The following is a 15,532-nucleotide window of genomic DNA, read 5'->3' on the forward strand; positions in this document are numbered from 1 at the left end:
ACAGCTCCCAGGGTATTTTCTTTAAGATAAATGTTAAAAATACAAGTGATATGATAATATAAATAGTAGATTGTATTAATTTAGCATGAGCATTAAAATAATTTATTGATTTTTTAATGGAATAAAAAATAGAAAAAACAGCTGTCATCATTTTTAAATCTAAATATTGATTTAATGAAAAGTAAGGGACATATACTACAATTATTGCCAGATATCAATTGGAAATTAAGTTATAATTGGATATTTATATTACTATCTCTGTTAGTGCTGTCCAGTAGAACTTTCTACAGTGAAGGGAGTGTTCTAGATTTGCACTGTCTGATATAATAGCTGTTAGCCACAGGTGGCTACTGAGCCCTCAAAATGTGGCTGGAGTGAGTAAGGAACAAAATTTTAAATTTCATTTAATTTTTAAAATTTTAAGTTAAATAGACATATATGGCTAGTGCCTACTAGACAGACAGATCTATGTAAACCATATTTGATAAAGTTTTATATTTATATACAGATTAAAATCACAAATCTCTAGATTCTATAATATATCAGGTAATGCCAGATGGTAAATTTTTCCAGATAGTTTGGTTTCAAGAGATTTCCTTGCTCAAAAATAAGATCATTTTCAAGAAGAAAGAGGCCATTTGAAAAACTTGTGCAAAAATACAAAAGAGTGGCAACAATTGATGCAATAATTAAACTGCATATTTAAGGATGGTCAGACCCCCCGCTTACTTCATGCATGTGCCAGATGTAATGTGGGTGGGCTCACAGGGTCCCTCCAGGACTCATGGAATAGTTACAAAGTGGGGGCAGCCTTCTCTTACCAGAGAGCACAGAAAAAACCACCTTAGGTTATTCCACACCACATACCATTTCTATTCATGCTGTTCATCCACTTATCAAGCTCTTCCATTTCTATTTCCATCACAGAGGGTGTGTCTTCCTCAAAAATAGGGCTGGAGAGAGAAAATAAAGAGCTTGTTGGAGAAAACAAAACAAAAAACAAAACCAACATGTGTGATGTGCTGAATTTTGTTTGAGGAGCGCCTAGGATGTTGACCGTTGACTGTAAGGAAGATGAACTTGATTCAGTGTCTTACACTCCAGGGTAGGCTGGGGGTTTGCCCTATTCAAGAGGACCAAACTCTAATAGGAAAAAAGGCAAAAACGAAAATAAACCTTCATCCATTACTGATGATGGGCTGAAAGGCAGCCCAGGAGACTCTGCTCCCCCGGAAGGTACCAAGCCCGAGACTCCTCCGGGGAGTTGCCACATTTAGCACTTTAGCCTTGCTCAATTTCACTTCCCTTTCTTTGGGGGTTTCTGATCAGTGCTCCAGGTCCAGAGGCCACGGTCAACAGGCTACTTTCATCACCTCGCCCTTCCATTCCCAGGCTTTCCTGCCTTGAAGAAATGGAGCCCTTGTGCTAAAAATCCACCGTCCTCCCTGGCCGGGGCTCAGCGCGCAGTTCAGGGGAGAAGCCCAGGTTAATGTAGGTGGGGTTGGGGGAGGGGACCACCTGCTCTGACCTCTGCGCTGCGTAGGCGCCACCCTGCAGAGGAAGCCCGCCTAGTGTCCAAACAACCGGGGAGGCGGGGCAGCGGTGGTGGTGACATCGCCGCGGGCTCCTCCGGGTGGCATCCTCTCTTCCTCTCTCTCCTCCACCCCTCCCGCCACCTCCATTCCTCTTCTCGCCCCCTCTCCCCACCACGCTCTACTTCTCAACATACAAACCTCAGGCTTCTACCAGGGCTCCCCTCCCTTAATACCAGCTAAAGTCTCTTCCCTGGAGATAAAATTTTTAATCAGAATAAATGAACGGATGTCCTTGAAATACACCCAGCGTCAGCATACTCAACCAACAATGCATTTGGAATCAGTAGCAGTCAGAAAAAAAGTTCTTTTCTGAACGAAGGACCTTGCCCTCCTCTCAGATCTCCCCTGGGGTGAAGTGTGGGCACTCTGGCACAATCCTCCTGGGGCTGGGGAAGCCAAAGGTCCCCGCAAGGGGTGTCAAACCCAAAACTCTTGAAAAGCCGGCTCTCTAATCTGTTCATCCCCCGACATCCTGGCCCATCCCGAGCTGGACTGGACGCAGTGGGGAACTTACACTTTCATGTTTTCACTTCCCAGGTGATCTGCAAGAGAGTAAATAGGAAAGTCATGTTAGCGTTCAGTGTGTGTAACAACTTTTTATTTCCACAACAGCTGAAATCTCCTCTACAAAGAGAGGAAATGACTTCAAATAGATAACGTTTTGAAAGGAGCAATAGTTAACCTCTCTGTCAAACAAGGGCAGACTGCCATATTGAAATGTGGTCACATCCACGTGAAATCTGTTCTTTTAGGTCTGGTGGTCCTCTGAGAGCGCTCACTGCACAGCAGATGTCCATTCCTCTTGACTATTTTTATCCATAGGAAGAGGAAAACAGTGGTAAGAGGGAGAAAGGAGGAGTTGAAAAAAGGGCTTGTTCCTGGGCCCCCACATGTGCCGGTTCAAACCACTGCTGTCTCATCTCCTTGCAACACACCAAACCAAACGTGACACTGTCCCTTTGTCCCGGAGTAGGACGTGGGGTATCAATCACGGGCTCCCCCTGGAACTCTCCTTTCGCCCTGCTCTTTGTGTGGGTGGATCTCTCACACCCTTCTGGTCTCACTGAAACCAAGTCCCCCCTAAAACAGAAGGTCCCCTACCAAGTTTATGATTAATCTCTCTATCCAAATCTTCATCCCCCTTCTTGTTCCCTCTGACCTCAGTCCTGTGCTAACTGAACACTAATCAACCAGAGTCAGATGACTAAAACTGCTGTTATCGATAACATCGTTAATGTACTAAAATTGCTGTTGTAGATCTCATCATTTAAGCGCAAACTCAGGTTGTTTCTCCAGGGCAAGTGGTGCTCACAGACCCCCAGCCATGGACCACCTGGCCAGAGAATCGTAAACCAGAAACGTCCTGACTCCTAGAATCATGATTAAGAAATGTCACAGAAATGTCACAAGACGATGATTAATCGCAGCTTCTTTGTTCTTCTTTAAAAACACCCCTAACTCAATGATCAAGTTGGAGTGGATCTGAGGCTTGTCTCCCACCCCCTTGCTTGGCGCCCTGCAATAAATCCTTCCTTTGCTGCAAACTCTGGCTTCCTTTGCTCTTTCAGAGCCTGGCTTCCTGCACCGCAGGCACTCGAGCCCTTTGCCCAGTTACATCAGCTTATACTCTTTCCTCAGAGAGGCCTCCCCTACCTCCTCTGTCTGAAGGAAGGCCCATCTTTCCTACTGCTTCCCAGCGCAGCTCCTCGTGTGCTCCTTCATAGTGTCTGCCACAATTTGTCATTGATCAGTTTCTCTGTTTAACTCTTTTTTGTCTGTCACTCCCACTAGACCATAGCTGCCAAAGGGCAGGGATCATGTCTGCCTTGTTCATGGTGGCGTCCCCCAGCCCTACCCCATCCAGCTTGCACGGTACCTGACAAACACCCCGTAAATATTTATTGAATAAATGAATAGGTCTTAATCTGGATTGTCCAGCCCTGGGGTTAAATTCGTGCCCAATGTTTTGGATTTAGCATTCTCATAATAGTGAAAGTTCCAACAAGCCTGCTTTTTGTTGCTGTTAGTTGAGGTGAGTCAGGTAACAGTTTGCAAAATGGCTCGAATGCTGACCAGACTCCAGATGAACACGGGCAAGAATTAGGGCCCAGTGCTCAAACTCTGTTTTGTTTGGCAGGGGAACCAATGCACCCAGAGAAACGAGGCAATGATGGCCAGAGAGTGGATAGCACAGCCCCACTGCACCTTTTATGATGTGAAAACCACTGAGAAGCAAACCACTTTGTAGAGGTCCACCGAATAGTCAAATGGTCTCGATCCTTAGCCATCAGAGGCCTCCTTTGTCTGGCAGGCAGAGGTGCAGGTCCTCAGCGAGGGGACACAACCAGCAGGCACCTGGAACTGAGCTCCTGGCAGCCGGGAGCTGCTGTAATTTCCTGTGGGTTGGCAAGCTTTAATGGAACCGCTAACCCAGGAAAGTTGGGCTCAGATGTCAGTTTCATGCCATCACTGCTTCCCTTCGAGGGGCTGTAGGTTGTGTCCTCCTGCCTCTCGGTAGGAATCTGAAGCTTCCCTCAGGTGCCTAACTCCTCAGACACTTAAATTGGGGAAAGGGGAGTACGCTCATCTTATTTTATATCCACGCATTTTTCATCTAAAATGTACAGGCTATTTCCTTAAGGGATTTTACTAGAAATAAAGCCCCTATACAGCTGAACCTCCCTTACAGGTGACCCATAAAAATGCCCCTGTTTTGTTCCTCCCGCCTCCCCCTCCCTCTTTCCCTGCTTAATAACCCCTCACAGCCCCACTGTCGAGGGGAGGGATTTATCTTTCTAATCTAGGTGCCCGCAGGCTTCGCGGTGAGCCAAAGCTGGCCCTGCGTGCGGATGATAGAAAAGTTTAAAAACCCATTACAAAAGTGCTCCAGATGCACCAAACGTGAAGCTCCTGTAGTCAGTATTCAAAGAGAGCAAAAAGCCTCCTGTGGCCTCGTCTCCCCTGCTCCACGGCCATTACCCCTGCCCCAGTCGCCATGGCAACGGGAAAACATCTGGGAGAGCGCCCCGGAGCCGAGCATTAAACTGGGAGGGAGACCAATTACCCGTCCTCAGCGATCAGACCCTGCCCGCTCCACTCCACCTGGCTTCTGTCTCTTTATTAATAGCCACCTACTCCTTCTGTACCGGGAGGCAGACGCAGGTCTCACACAACCCCCGACCCGCACTTGATTCCATTTTCCCTCCCACAGCCCTGCCACTTCCTGTCGGCCTCCCCACTCCCTCCGCCTCCTTCAGTTCCCCCCTGGCACCCACTTAGCCCCACGAAGCCCTCCTGCAGGCTAGACTCCCGGGTGCACTTGACTGTAGGATTGCAGGGTAGGGGTGGGGACGGGGGACCCAGCAGGACACCGGCTTGCTTATCTGGTTTCTGTGCTGAACAGTGAGCAAGAGAGTGTCTTTATGGAGACTGAGCCCAGCCAGGTGTCCTGTAGTTAAAGCCTGTTTAAAGGGATGCTTTACTGCCAGCTGTTTCCCCTGCAGCTCCTTCCCAGAGATGCAGCACATCAGGACACCTAATAAATGTTAAATAATAACAACTGCAAATCTAATGCCTGCAAGTCTAGGGAGAAGGACAATAGCACATTAAGTCACTACACAGCCTTCCCTTTCTTGGACAAGGAACGGACAGGCCCAAAGAAAAAAGGTAATTTCCAAACAGGTGAAGTGTTCTTTTTACAAATATTGGCCAAGTGCTGCCCAGTTGTCAAATTTAAAGACATTTCTTGGTGTGGAAGAATACAGCAGGCTCTATTCACCTGAGGACAGAAACAATGTGTCTATTCCTAACCAGAGACATCACCCAATGCCCTCCCACAAAACATTCCTTTGGGAACTTTCCAAGCAAAATTCTGGTCTGACCCAGTATGACAGTTTTATTTTTCCTGGAAAAATAAATTAAAAATATATTTAGATCAAATTCCATTAATTTAAATATATTTTCCTTTTACTGACTTGCATTGTAATGCTAAATATGAATGGGGGGACTTCAGTGGAAGGTGGTTGTGAACCTTTTAGCTGTCAGTCTGTCTGAAGAGAGATTCATCAGTTAACCATCTGAATCTATATTAAAGGAGTGGCAAGTAAAAGAAAATATTCCAGTAAAGCGCTCCTTACCAAAAACTTTGGTGATAAGCAGTTGCTTTGAAAGTCTAAGTTTTCCATTTGTGTTTTCTTAAAGTGAGGCATATTTAAAGTAAAAATGATATGCCAATTTGTATTAAGAATAATGTGCAAATTTACTTTTACTTCTGAGAATGTGTTCTCTAAAAAAGTTCTCACATTCTTTCATCAACTCATTCCTGCAACACATTTATTGAGCAGCTAATATATGTGTTGAGCTAGCCATTCTGTTAGATAAAAGGGGTAATAATAATTAGCTGACACAATATGTTGGGCACTGTTTTTTCTAAGTGCTTTAAATAGATGAATCCACTTAATTCATGCAACAACTCTATGAGGTAGGTGCTGAGTTTGCCCATTTGACAGATGAGGAAACTGAAGCAGAGGTCATAGAGCTAGGAAAGGCAAAAGCCAACTAGGCAGAGTATTCCAAAGTCTGTCCTCGCCACACTATTCAACAAGATAAATAAGACAAGTTCTTAGTTCTCTTGGACCTTAAAGAGAACATAACCTAGTAAGAAAGAGAGACCAAAAAAAGGCAAGTCACCAACTTATGCCAGTGTAAATACTGTGCACAATAAGTGTGAACAGTCAAGAGGTGGTGATTAATTTTGCCTTGGGTGTGATTACTCAACTCTTCATAAAAACTTTAGAACTGGGCATTGAAGAAGTGGGTGGCAGTTTGCCAAGCAACCAAGAAGGAAATTCCAGACAGAAGACATAGCATCAATCAGGCATGGAGGCATCAGGAAAGGGAACAGCAAATACTGCCTGGACCGTGTCTGAGGTCAGTTCTCACTTGTGAATGGCTTTTGAATTTTGAGATTCTCCAAATAAAGTTCAGTGAAAAGTCCCTTTCTGGATTTAGAGCTTCAGAGCATGACCATTTGACTAGTCAGCCCCGACCTCCCCCTGACCCCATGACTCCATTAGGTAAGATCAGCTATAGGCTAGGGTTTGGGCAGGAAATTCTTACTTTACCTACTTAAAAAAAAAATGGGTCCAGGCAGCTCTGTTTGCTTTTTCTCTTTCTCTAGCTTACAAAGGAGCTCCCACGTGATGACTGTTATTAGGTCACCCTGAAATTGCAAGCAGTGGAGAAACATGTGTATTTTCTACTTTCTTGGAATCTACTACCCTGCCATGAAAGGTAATGCTTGCTCTTCAGTGCTTCCTTCCCAGCTCGCATTTGCCCTACCTGCTGGCATAATGGAAAATGACCATTTATAGCTCCAGGAGAGCTTAAAGCCTCTCCTGGTACAAGGATGGTGAGGGGGCCCGCAGGCCAAGGGCATGATCTCAAAGCCAGAGGTGCCCTGTTAGTCGATGTGAAGGACACAGAGTGAGTTTTGTATGCACATATAAATATGTATCTTATCACCCTTGAGTGATTTTTGGAATGCCTAAAGGCTTCAACTTGAAAATCTAATTGGAGTCACTTTTACCAGCACAAGCCAAAAGAAACCAAGTCTGCTTTGGACTCAGAACTATCCTGACACCTAGTATTTGATAGTCCTGGCATTGGAAGTGAATCCTCTCAGAGTGTATCTCTGACCCCGGGAATGTTCTATCAGGTTAGTTTTCCATTGATGATAGTCATCTTTAGCCAATCAGGAATTTCATTCTAAAAGTTAGCATAGCTTTAATAGGAATAGGACCCATGCTTCACCCAGGCCTTTTCAAGATTAAATGGGGATGGGGCATGGGGGAGAAAACAGTATCTGTGACAAAGCACAGATGGAAGAATCCTCTTCTTGTGGCAAACAGCCCAAGGACTCCAGCCTTCCCACCCTGCCCCCAATCTGACCCACAGCTTCACCAGCCTAACCGTTTCCTCCAATGGTTGGGAAATGTTACGTTGACCTATTGGCCAAAATTACACAGGGCCCTCATCTAGATTAGATACAGAGATGGCAGCTGTGTATTTTAATTTTCAATTTAGGCTGAAAGCATTCTCTCTTCTTTTTTTTTTTTTTAAATAGGAAGGAATATGGCATTTCTAAACTCTGGAAAACATCATTTTAACAAGTCATTCATCACGTATTATTTTATGTAGTTGCTTCACTTAAAAACCTCTCGGTTTCTTTTCCCACACCATCCCAGCTCCAGGCAGGTGTTAGGATAATACTTACGTGTCTGTAAAGCACTCTGCGATCCTTGGCTAGAGGGCTCTGTGTGGAAGCAAAAAGTATTGTGTTTTATCAGTTATTCATTAACATATGAAGCAGTTGTCTGGAAATGGGAACAGGCAAAATATTTACCTTGTTTATTCCTTTTTCTTTTATGGTATATTACAAAGAGTATCACGGATAAAAGTAGGACGGCCAATACAATCAACGGGATCAACACCATTAATATAAACTCTAATTGGCCTGCATCTTCATCAATAACGGTAGAAGTCATACTGGCAGTGAATATTTCTGTGGTCACCGCAGCAGATGTGCTTGGAGTCATAGCCTCTTCCTCCAGGTTTCGCATGTCTCCGGACATTTCTGCTGACAGTTCTGTTTCCTCCATTTCTGTGGGAACACACACAAAATTGAGACTGTCATGGAGACAAAGTTAGTATGGTATGTTTTCAATGATTTGAAATTTATCCTACATGCATCCAGTGATAAACTTGATCCACTGGCTTTGGTCTTCCAGTTCAGTGTGACACAGAATATTATTGATCGAACATAAATGGAGCTCAACCTGGGAGTATATTGAACATGGATCAGAGCCCAGAGATAAACCTCCCACAAAGGCAGGCAGTTTAGACTCACTTAAGCCAAGGGCATTGAGAAGCTTTATTGTGTCAAGGGTGATATTCCAGGTTATCCTATAGGGTATTTTAATAACATTTCTGAATAAATCTAAATTCCCTTTTACTGAGAGTTAAGCACTTGCCACGTAACACTTTTAGGTAAAAGGATTGCACTATGTCCTAATTTTTTTTTTTTTTTTTATAAAAGTTAACCTACCAATGGAAAAGAATTCTTTGAAATCAGGGTGACTGATCAGATGTCAGTGTCAGGCCTCAGTTCTGCAGAGAACTAAGTCACCTCTGAAATGATCCTACAGAAATCCTCCTGGACTCTAAATAAAAATATAATGTGTATCTCATTTGTAAAGTGAAATTCTCAAGGGGAAGTTCCCTTAGAAACTAAGGCAACTGCACCAATATTTAAATTTATTGAATAACATGCATCTTTAGAACTTTCCCTATTAATAAGCTATACGCAGGTTTATTCTGTTGGGACTTCAGACTGTGTTGGAAAACATCCGTGGCTCATCACAGGATAGGAAAAGACTAGTAGCTAGATGATTATTTGAAAAATCTTTCCTCACCTGGCTCTGTAGTGACCGTGGTCAGGAGAGCCCAGGTTTTCTTCCCATCGTGGTACAGTGTTGCCTATCATTCAGGTGGGGTCCAATGAGAAAACCAGCATATGAGCTGAGGCTACAGACAACTTATCCAATGGAATAATTTATGTGAAAGTTCTTTCTAAGGTGAAAGCTACTCTGCAAAGGAAGATGTCCACTTCCTGAAGCCATGTTCAGGCACATTAGGCCACCACCCAGAGGGTGACCGACTGGGTACGGCAGGGTCAATTCAGTCCTTAGCTCTCCACATGACTGCATGACAATGATTTATAAAAGTATTCCTTTGATCACAGTCTAACTTTTCAGTTACATAAACACTTCAATTTCTCCAAAGACCAGGGGATCCACTTGGTAATCACATCTGTCAATGCCACCCCAAACCCTCAGAATCAATTACAAACTGCAGAGTCTAAGTAACTGGTGTTCTTCTCGTGTATATACTGAAAGCAGGATTTAAAAATATCTACCACTAGGGGCTTCCCTGGTGGCGCAGTGGTTAGGAATCTGCCTGCCAATGCAGGGGACACGGGTTCGAGCCCTGGTCTGGGAAGATCCTACATGCCGCGGAGCAACTAAGCCCGTGCACCACAACTACTGAGCCTGCGCATCTGGAGCCTGTGCTCCGCAACAAGAGAGGCCACGATAGTGAGAGGCCTGCGCACCGCGATGAAGAGTGGCCCCCGCTTGCTGCAACTAGAGAAAGCCCTCGCACAGAAACGAAGACCCGACACAGCCAAAGATAAATAAATAAATTAATTAATTTTTTAAAAATGTATTAAAAAAATCTACCACTTATTGACCTCTGCCTTCAGGGTTAAGTGATTTGCCCTATGTTTATGTCTTTGAAATAAGGTAAGTCAATAACGTATTCACATACTTGTTAAAAACCTTGATATATCATGTATCACCCTGGACCAGGAAAAGATATTTGTCCACCAGGACAATCTCCTCCTTAAAATCACCCTGCTTGCAGAACTACTGAGACCAAACAGCATTCTTCACTGGTAACCCAGGCCAGCAAAGACTGGATACATTTGGGGGGGACGGGTGGGCAGTGGGAGCAGTGGCACACACACAAATGCAGTTGGTGACAATGGCCCTGTTCCTTGAAGTCGGTGCTGATGGAGCTTCCTCCAATAACCAGACCTCCTTTTTATTTCTTCTGTTTATTTACTTCTGCTACTGCTATAGCTGCTGCTATGATTTCAAGTTACCTTTTCAGATAATTTACTAAAAGCCAAGCCCTGTGCTCTGCCTTGTACCCAGATTATCTCATTTTGTCCCCACCATTTTTTCAGATAGAAATTGGGCAGGGAGCTTATACAACTAGCACACAACCACAAAGCTATCACAGGGGAGTGAAGATTTAAACCCAGGAGGGATGATTGCAGAACCTGAGCTTGGAACCTCACACAATATTTTCCTTCCCATCAGGCAGGAATGGAATGATTACAAATCATGAAGTAGTAACCAAGAGAGGGAAACTTGTGTTCTTGCCCCTCAGCCTACAGGAAGGTGGATTTCTGGCACAAAGGCAATGAGGGGCTCTCATTGGACTCTTGCTAAGCTCCTCAGCCCAGGCAGCTGTGAGCAGAGCTGCCCAGAACAACAGGATCTTTCCAGCCTCTCCACGGAAGACGAACAATTTCCCAGTAGAACACTCAGAGCTCTGAGTCACACTTGACCTGTTGCCCCAGAAGAGGAGAAAATGGGAAAGGAAATAAGCTAGCAAGAATAATGAGGGTGTTTGGACAATCAGGCATGAAAGAGAAATGGAGAGAAGCACACAGATGGTCCTGGGTTGTGCACATTTATTTCTCAGTACAAGGGACAATGCTGGTCACAGGTGGCTCTTAGTGGCATTTTGGAGTGAAAAGGACTGGAAATTTTCTCCACAATATCCCTCTTACACACACCCTAACATATGTTTTCCATGTTAACCATCATTTACTCTCTCTGATTCTCTAGTGACTATTTAAATAAATGAGAGTCAAGGGTTCTCTGTGTGTGTTTTATTTTTCTTTATTCTGCAAGCCTTCATCTCCAGACACTCCTGTGACATCCTTCCTCACATCCCTCCCTTCCCAAACAAGAGCATAATAGCTCCAAATAACAAATAACGGTCATTTATCAGATGCTGATAGTATATGCTAGGTACTAGGATAAATATGCACCATCTAACTATCTTCACAACAAGTTCATTGTTCACAATACAAATAAAGAAACAGTCTCAAATGTCTCGCCCTGTGGTACAACCCCGATATTTACTCTGTCAGCTCTACTGATACATAGAGTTCTTTTTAAATTTTATTGAAGTACAGCTGATTTGCAATGTTGTTTATTTCTGCTGTACAGTGAAGTGACTCAGATATATATATATACACACACACATATAATATATATATATTCTTTTCATATTCTTTTCCATTATGGTTTATCACAGGATATTCAGTATAGTTCCTTGTGCTATACAGTGACCTGGGAAGAGCCTCTCTCGCCTCCAACCCTCCCTTTCCTTTTGTTGTTTATCCATCCTATATATAATAGTTTGCATCTGCTAATTCCAAGATCCCAATACTTCCCTCCCCCACTCTCCTCCCCCTTGGCAACCACAAGTCTGTTCTCTATGTCTGTGAGTCTGTTTCTGTTTTGTAGATAAGTCCATTTGTGCCGTATTTTAGATTCCATATATAAGTGATATCATGTGATATTTGTCTTTTTCTGACTTATTTCGCTTAATATGATCATCTCTACGTCCATCTATGTTGCTGCAAATGGCATTTCATTCTTGTTTATGGCTGAGTAGTATTCCATTGTATATATATGCCACATTGCCTTTATCTATTCATCTGTTGATGGACATTGAGGTTGCTTCCATATCTTGGCTATTGTGAATAGTGCTGCTGTGAACATAGGAGTGCATGTGATATGTAGGGTTTTGAAGCTGTGTTCCCTTGAGCATAGGTGCCAGTGATGGTGAGGGTTCTAGTCACTTAGTGGTTATGGAAATTTGGGCTCAATGTTCTAATCTGTACAACTAAGGAATGAGACCCAAGATCCCATCTATTTTCCACATCTCTATGTTGGTTCTAAAGCATTTATCTTGTTTTTAATTAGACTTTTTGAACAGGCACTACACACATGGCACTAAGCTCAGAGAGGACATTTCACTACACCCTTTCCCCAGCCACTCAGTTTTCCTCCCCAGAGGTAACCACTGTTTCTGCCAGAAAACTCTCTGCGTGTACAAGTGTAAGTATCATTTCCTGTTTCCTTTTTGAACACAAATGGTAGCAAAATTTATATACTGTGCTGCCCCTTGCTTTTTTCACTTAAAATTAGATCTTGAAGATTATTCCTTGTCTGTATACAGAGAGCTGCCTTTTCCTTCCATTATTTGTATATATCACAACCTATTCCTATTGATGGGGACTTAGGTTATTTCTTTTGTATTCGTATTTGTAGGTTATTTGTTTTGTGTTTCCCATGATGCTGCCACAATCGCCCCTGCACACCTGTCAGCTTGCACATCTGCAGTGTATCTCCAGACTGAGGAGAGGAGGTTGGGTGCAGCACCAAACTGCTTTTGGGGGGTCTGCCCTCACAACTGCTCCAAGACAACTCCAGCCAGTCCCTGTGCAATGAGAATCGGCAGAAACTAAGTTGGAGAAGGGCTGGGTACGCAGGGGGTCTGTGATGGAAAAGTTGAAAATGTTGGGGATCAGCCCAAGAGTTTGTGCGAAGAGCATCAAATGTCATCAAAGGGGGAGCCGGAAAACCAGGGCAGGCCAAGCATCTCTAACCAGGAGTGAGTCGCCAGGGGGACGGGAATTCCAGCTGTGAAAATGCTGTGTGTTCTACAAAGGCCCACGCTCATGCCTGGTGTTGGTAGTTTGCTATTTCCTCCGTCCTCTGCCCACTCTGTTTCCCCATCTCTAGACTGATCTATTCTCTGTTGCCCAGGAGACTAATCTGTCCGGTATAACTTCTTCATTTTGTCTTCTTATCTAAATGTGGACATATTTCATGGAAAAAGGGGTGCAGCCAGGGGTTAGGGGGTGGTAAAACTGAAGAAGCTGCAGAAATAGAGAGAGGACTAAGCGTGAGAGTGGAGAGGGGGGCAGCAGCCAGCGAAGTGCACAAGAGAAGAAGCAGAAGAAAGAAGGAGGACTATCGTTGAAAGCAGAAGGGCTGTGTGAAGGGCAGCGGGCGTGGCTTTGAACCCTGCCTGCACTGGTGTAGGGGCTTGAGGGCGAGTCTGCCGGGACCCCTCTTCCCTCCAGGGGCCTTAGTCACGCTCTCTCCAGTGACCCCAGTGCAAACCTCCCGGGATTCTCCCTTTCACGCTCTCTCTCTCTGCTCAGAAAATGGAGCATCAATAGGAGATAATGGGAATGGTCATGTGAGCAATGAAATTAAGCTGCAACACTTCCCTTTACTTTTAATCCTAAAATCCTAAAATGGCCAGATAATTAACCGCACAGTGTAGAAAGTCACTTAGAAACGACTATTGACAATATCCATGCAAACACAGCTGGGATGCGTATTTCACACATCTGGCGGGGACCCTGGGAGGGATCCTCATAAGTGGGAAAAGAGGGAAAATACTTGAGGTGAGCCTGGCAGCTCAGCAACTGGGTGGGCACCTCGCCCCTTTGTCACCGCTCCGAGCATCGTCCCCCAGTGGAAGTGACTCTGTTTCTCGGTGAAGCAAACTAGCTGACTTCTCTTTTTGAAAATGGAACAAATGTGCGACCAAGCTCTAGTTCTTAAAGTGAAAATAAAAGTCTTATATAGTAACTGCAAGGTTGTCACACTGATATTACAGTGTAAAATAAAACAATGAGGAGAGAATGTTATTTAACTCAGAATATCGGGAAGCATGTTGGACCTCAATCAGATGCTCCATTCTTTCACTTGTTATGTCGACTCCATACACAGATTGTTGAAACCATCTTATAATTCAGGTAGTGAAACGAAGAAAACACGGCAGGCGTCAGGTATTCAAATGCTGTCCTGCTCGGTGGAGAAACTGGATTTAATATGGATTTCAGGATGTTCAAGAAACCAAACCCAAGAAGCCTGCCCACTTTCCATTCCCCCGTACCTCTGTCTACAGCAAAGAGTCAGATTCATGTTAGAAGGAAGAGATCAAACCAAACCAAGAAGTCCTCTTGTGCTTCTCAGCCTTGGCCATACATTAGAGTCACCTAGGGCCCTTTCAACCCTCCCAATGCCTAGGGCACACACCCAAACCATTACATCTGAATACCTGGGGTGAACCCAGGCCTCAGTATCTTTTACAGAGTTCAGTGTGCAGCCAAGGTTGAGAACCAGGGCTCCAGACCCTGCCCACTCCTGGCCCTCCCCTGTCTACCCCTCTTTCTCTCTGTTCCTTCTTGGTGAACTGGAGGAGAATCAGGCCAGGGATTTGGATCCCAGCTCCCAGCAGCTGCCCACTCTATCACAAGAACACAATCGTTTAAAAATCATCACTGAAGCCTTGAACCCCTGAGAGCCTCTGGCCGGGATATATTGAGAGAGGGCTGTGACAGTCGTGCCTTATTATTCGAATAAGTTTGAATAAGAGACTTATTAATAAGAGAGATTGTGCTGGAACTTAAAAACCACATCTCCAGCAAAGGTCACTGCTGGCAGAACGGCTTAGAGGTCTGAACCAGCAGTCCACCCGCATTAGTGTGTTCCAGAATCATCGGGAGGGCTCCTCCCACACACATGGCTGGGCGCCACCCCCAGAGCTTCTGATTTAGCAGGTCTAGGATGAGGCCAAGAACTTTCACTTCTAACAAAATGCTGATGCTGCTGGTCTGGGGGCTATACCTGGAGAACCATGGGTTTGAGAGGCCCAAACAATCTCATGGAGTTGTGTTTAATTATCAGTCATACCTATTGTTGCTCACGGCACTTACTGTGCACCAGCATCATCTGGTTTTTTAAGCTCCACCCAAATCAGTTACTTGAGGACATCCGAGGTTGTGGCCCTGAGCAACAGGATGTTTTTAAAGCTCCCTAGATGAGTCCATTAAGTATTTATGCTGGGTTGAAAGTTACTGAGTTAAATCATAATTCAATCGACTTTAATTTGCTGTTATTCATGAAGATAGTCCTATTAGCTTTAAAGATGACTGGAGAATCCTACACAGAAAGAAGCCTTTGGGAGCAAAATTAATAAGGTGTATTTTGGCATTGAAATTGGAAGTAAAGAGTAAAACTGTCACTATTTGCAGATCACATGATACTTTATGTAGAAAACCCTAAAGTCTCCACCCCCAGACTATTAGAACTAATAAATGAATTCAGCAAAGTTGCAGGATACAAGATTAATATACAGAAATCTGTTACATTTCTATACATTAATAATGAACTATCAGAAAGAGAAAGTTTTTAAAAATGCTGTTTAAAATTGCA

General features: G+C 44.1%; 1 protein-coding gene across 2 annotated transcripts in view; it reads right to left on the reverse strand.

Annotated features, from left to right (window-relative positions):
• TMEM154 (transmembrane protein 154) overlaps positions 1-15,532 on the reverse strand; it is a 44,422-nt gene that overhangs the window by 13,776 nt on the left and 15,114 nt on the right. For both annotated transcript variants that reach the window (XM_007189419.2, XM_057546994.1), the window contains exons 2-5: positions 7,999-8,256; positions 7,870-7,908; positions 2,110-2,137; positions 868-953 (exon numbers count right to left, since the gene is read on the reverse strand). In XM_007189419.2, the coding sequence (XP_007189481.1) occupies positions 868-953; positions 2,110-2,137; positions 7,870-7,908; positions 7,999-8,256 (411 nt within the window). The remainder of the gene's footprint in view (positions 1-867; positions 954-2,109; positions 2,138-7,869; positions 7,909-7,998; positions 8,257-15,532) is intronic.

The sequence above is a fragment of the Balaenoptera acutorostrata genome, chromosome 5 (assembly GCF_949987535.1).
Source record: "Balaenoptera acutorostrata chromosome 5, mBalAcu1.1, whole genome shotgun sequence".
Taxonomy (NCBI): domain Eukaryota; kingdom Metazoa; phylum Chordata; class Mammalia; order Artiodactyla; family Balaenopteridae; genus Balaenoptera; species Balaenoptera acutorostrata.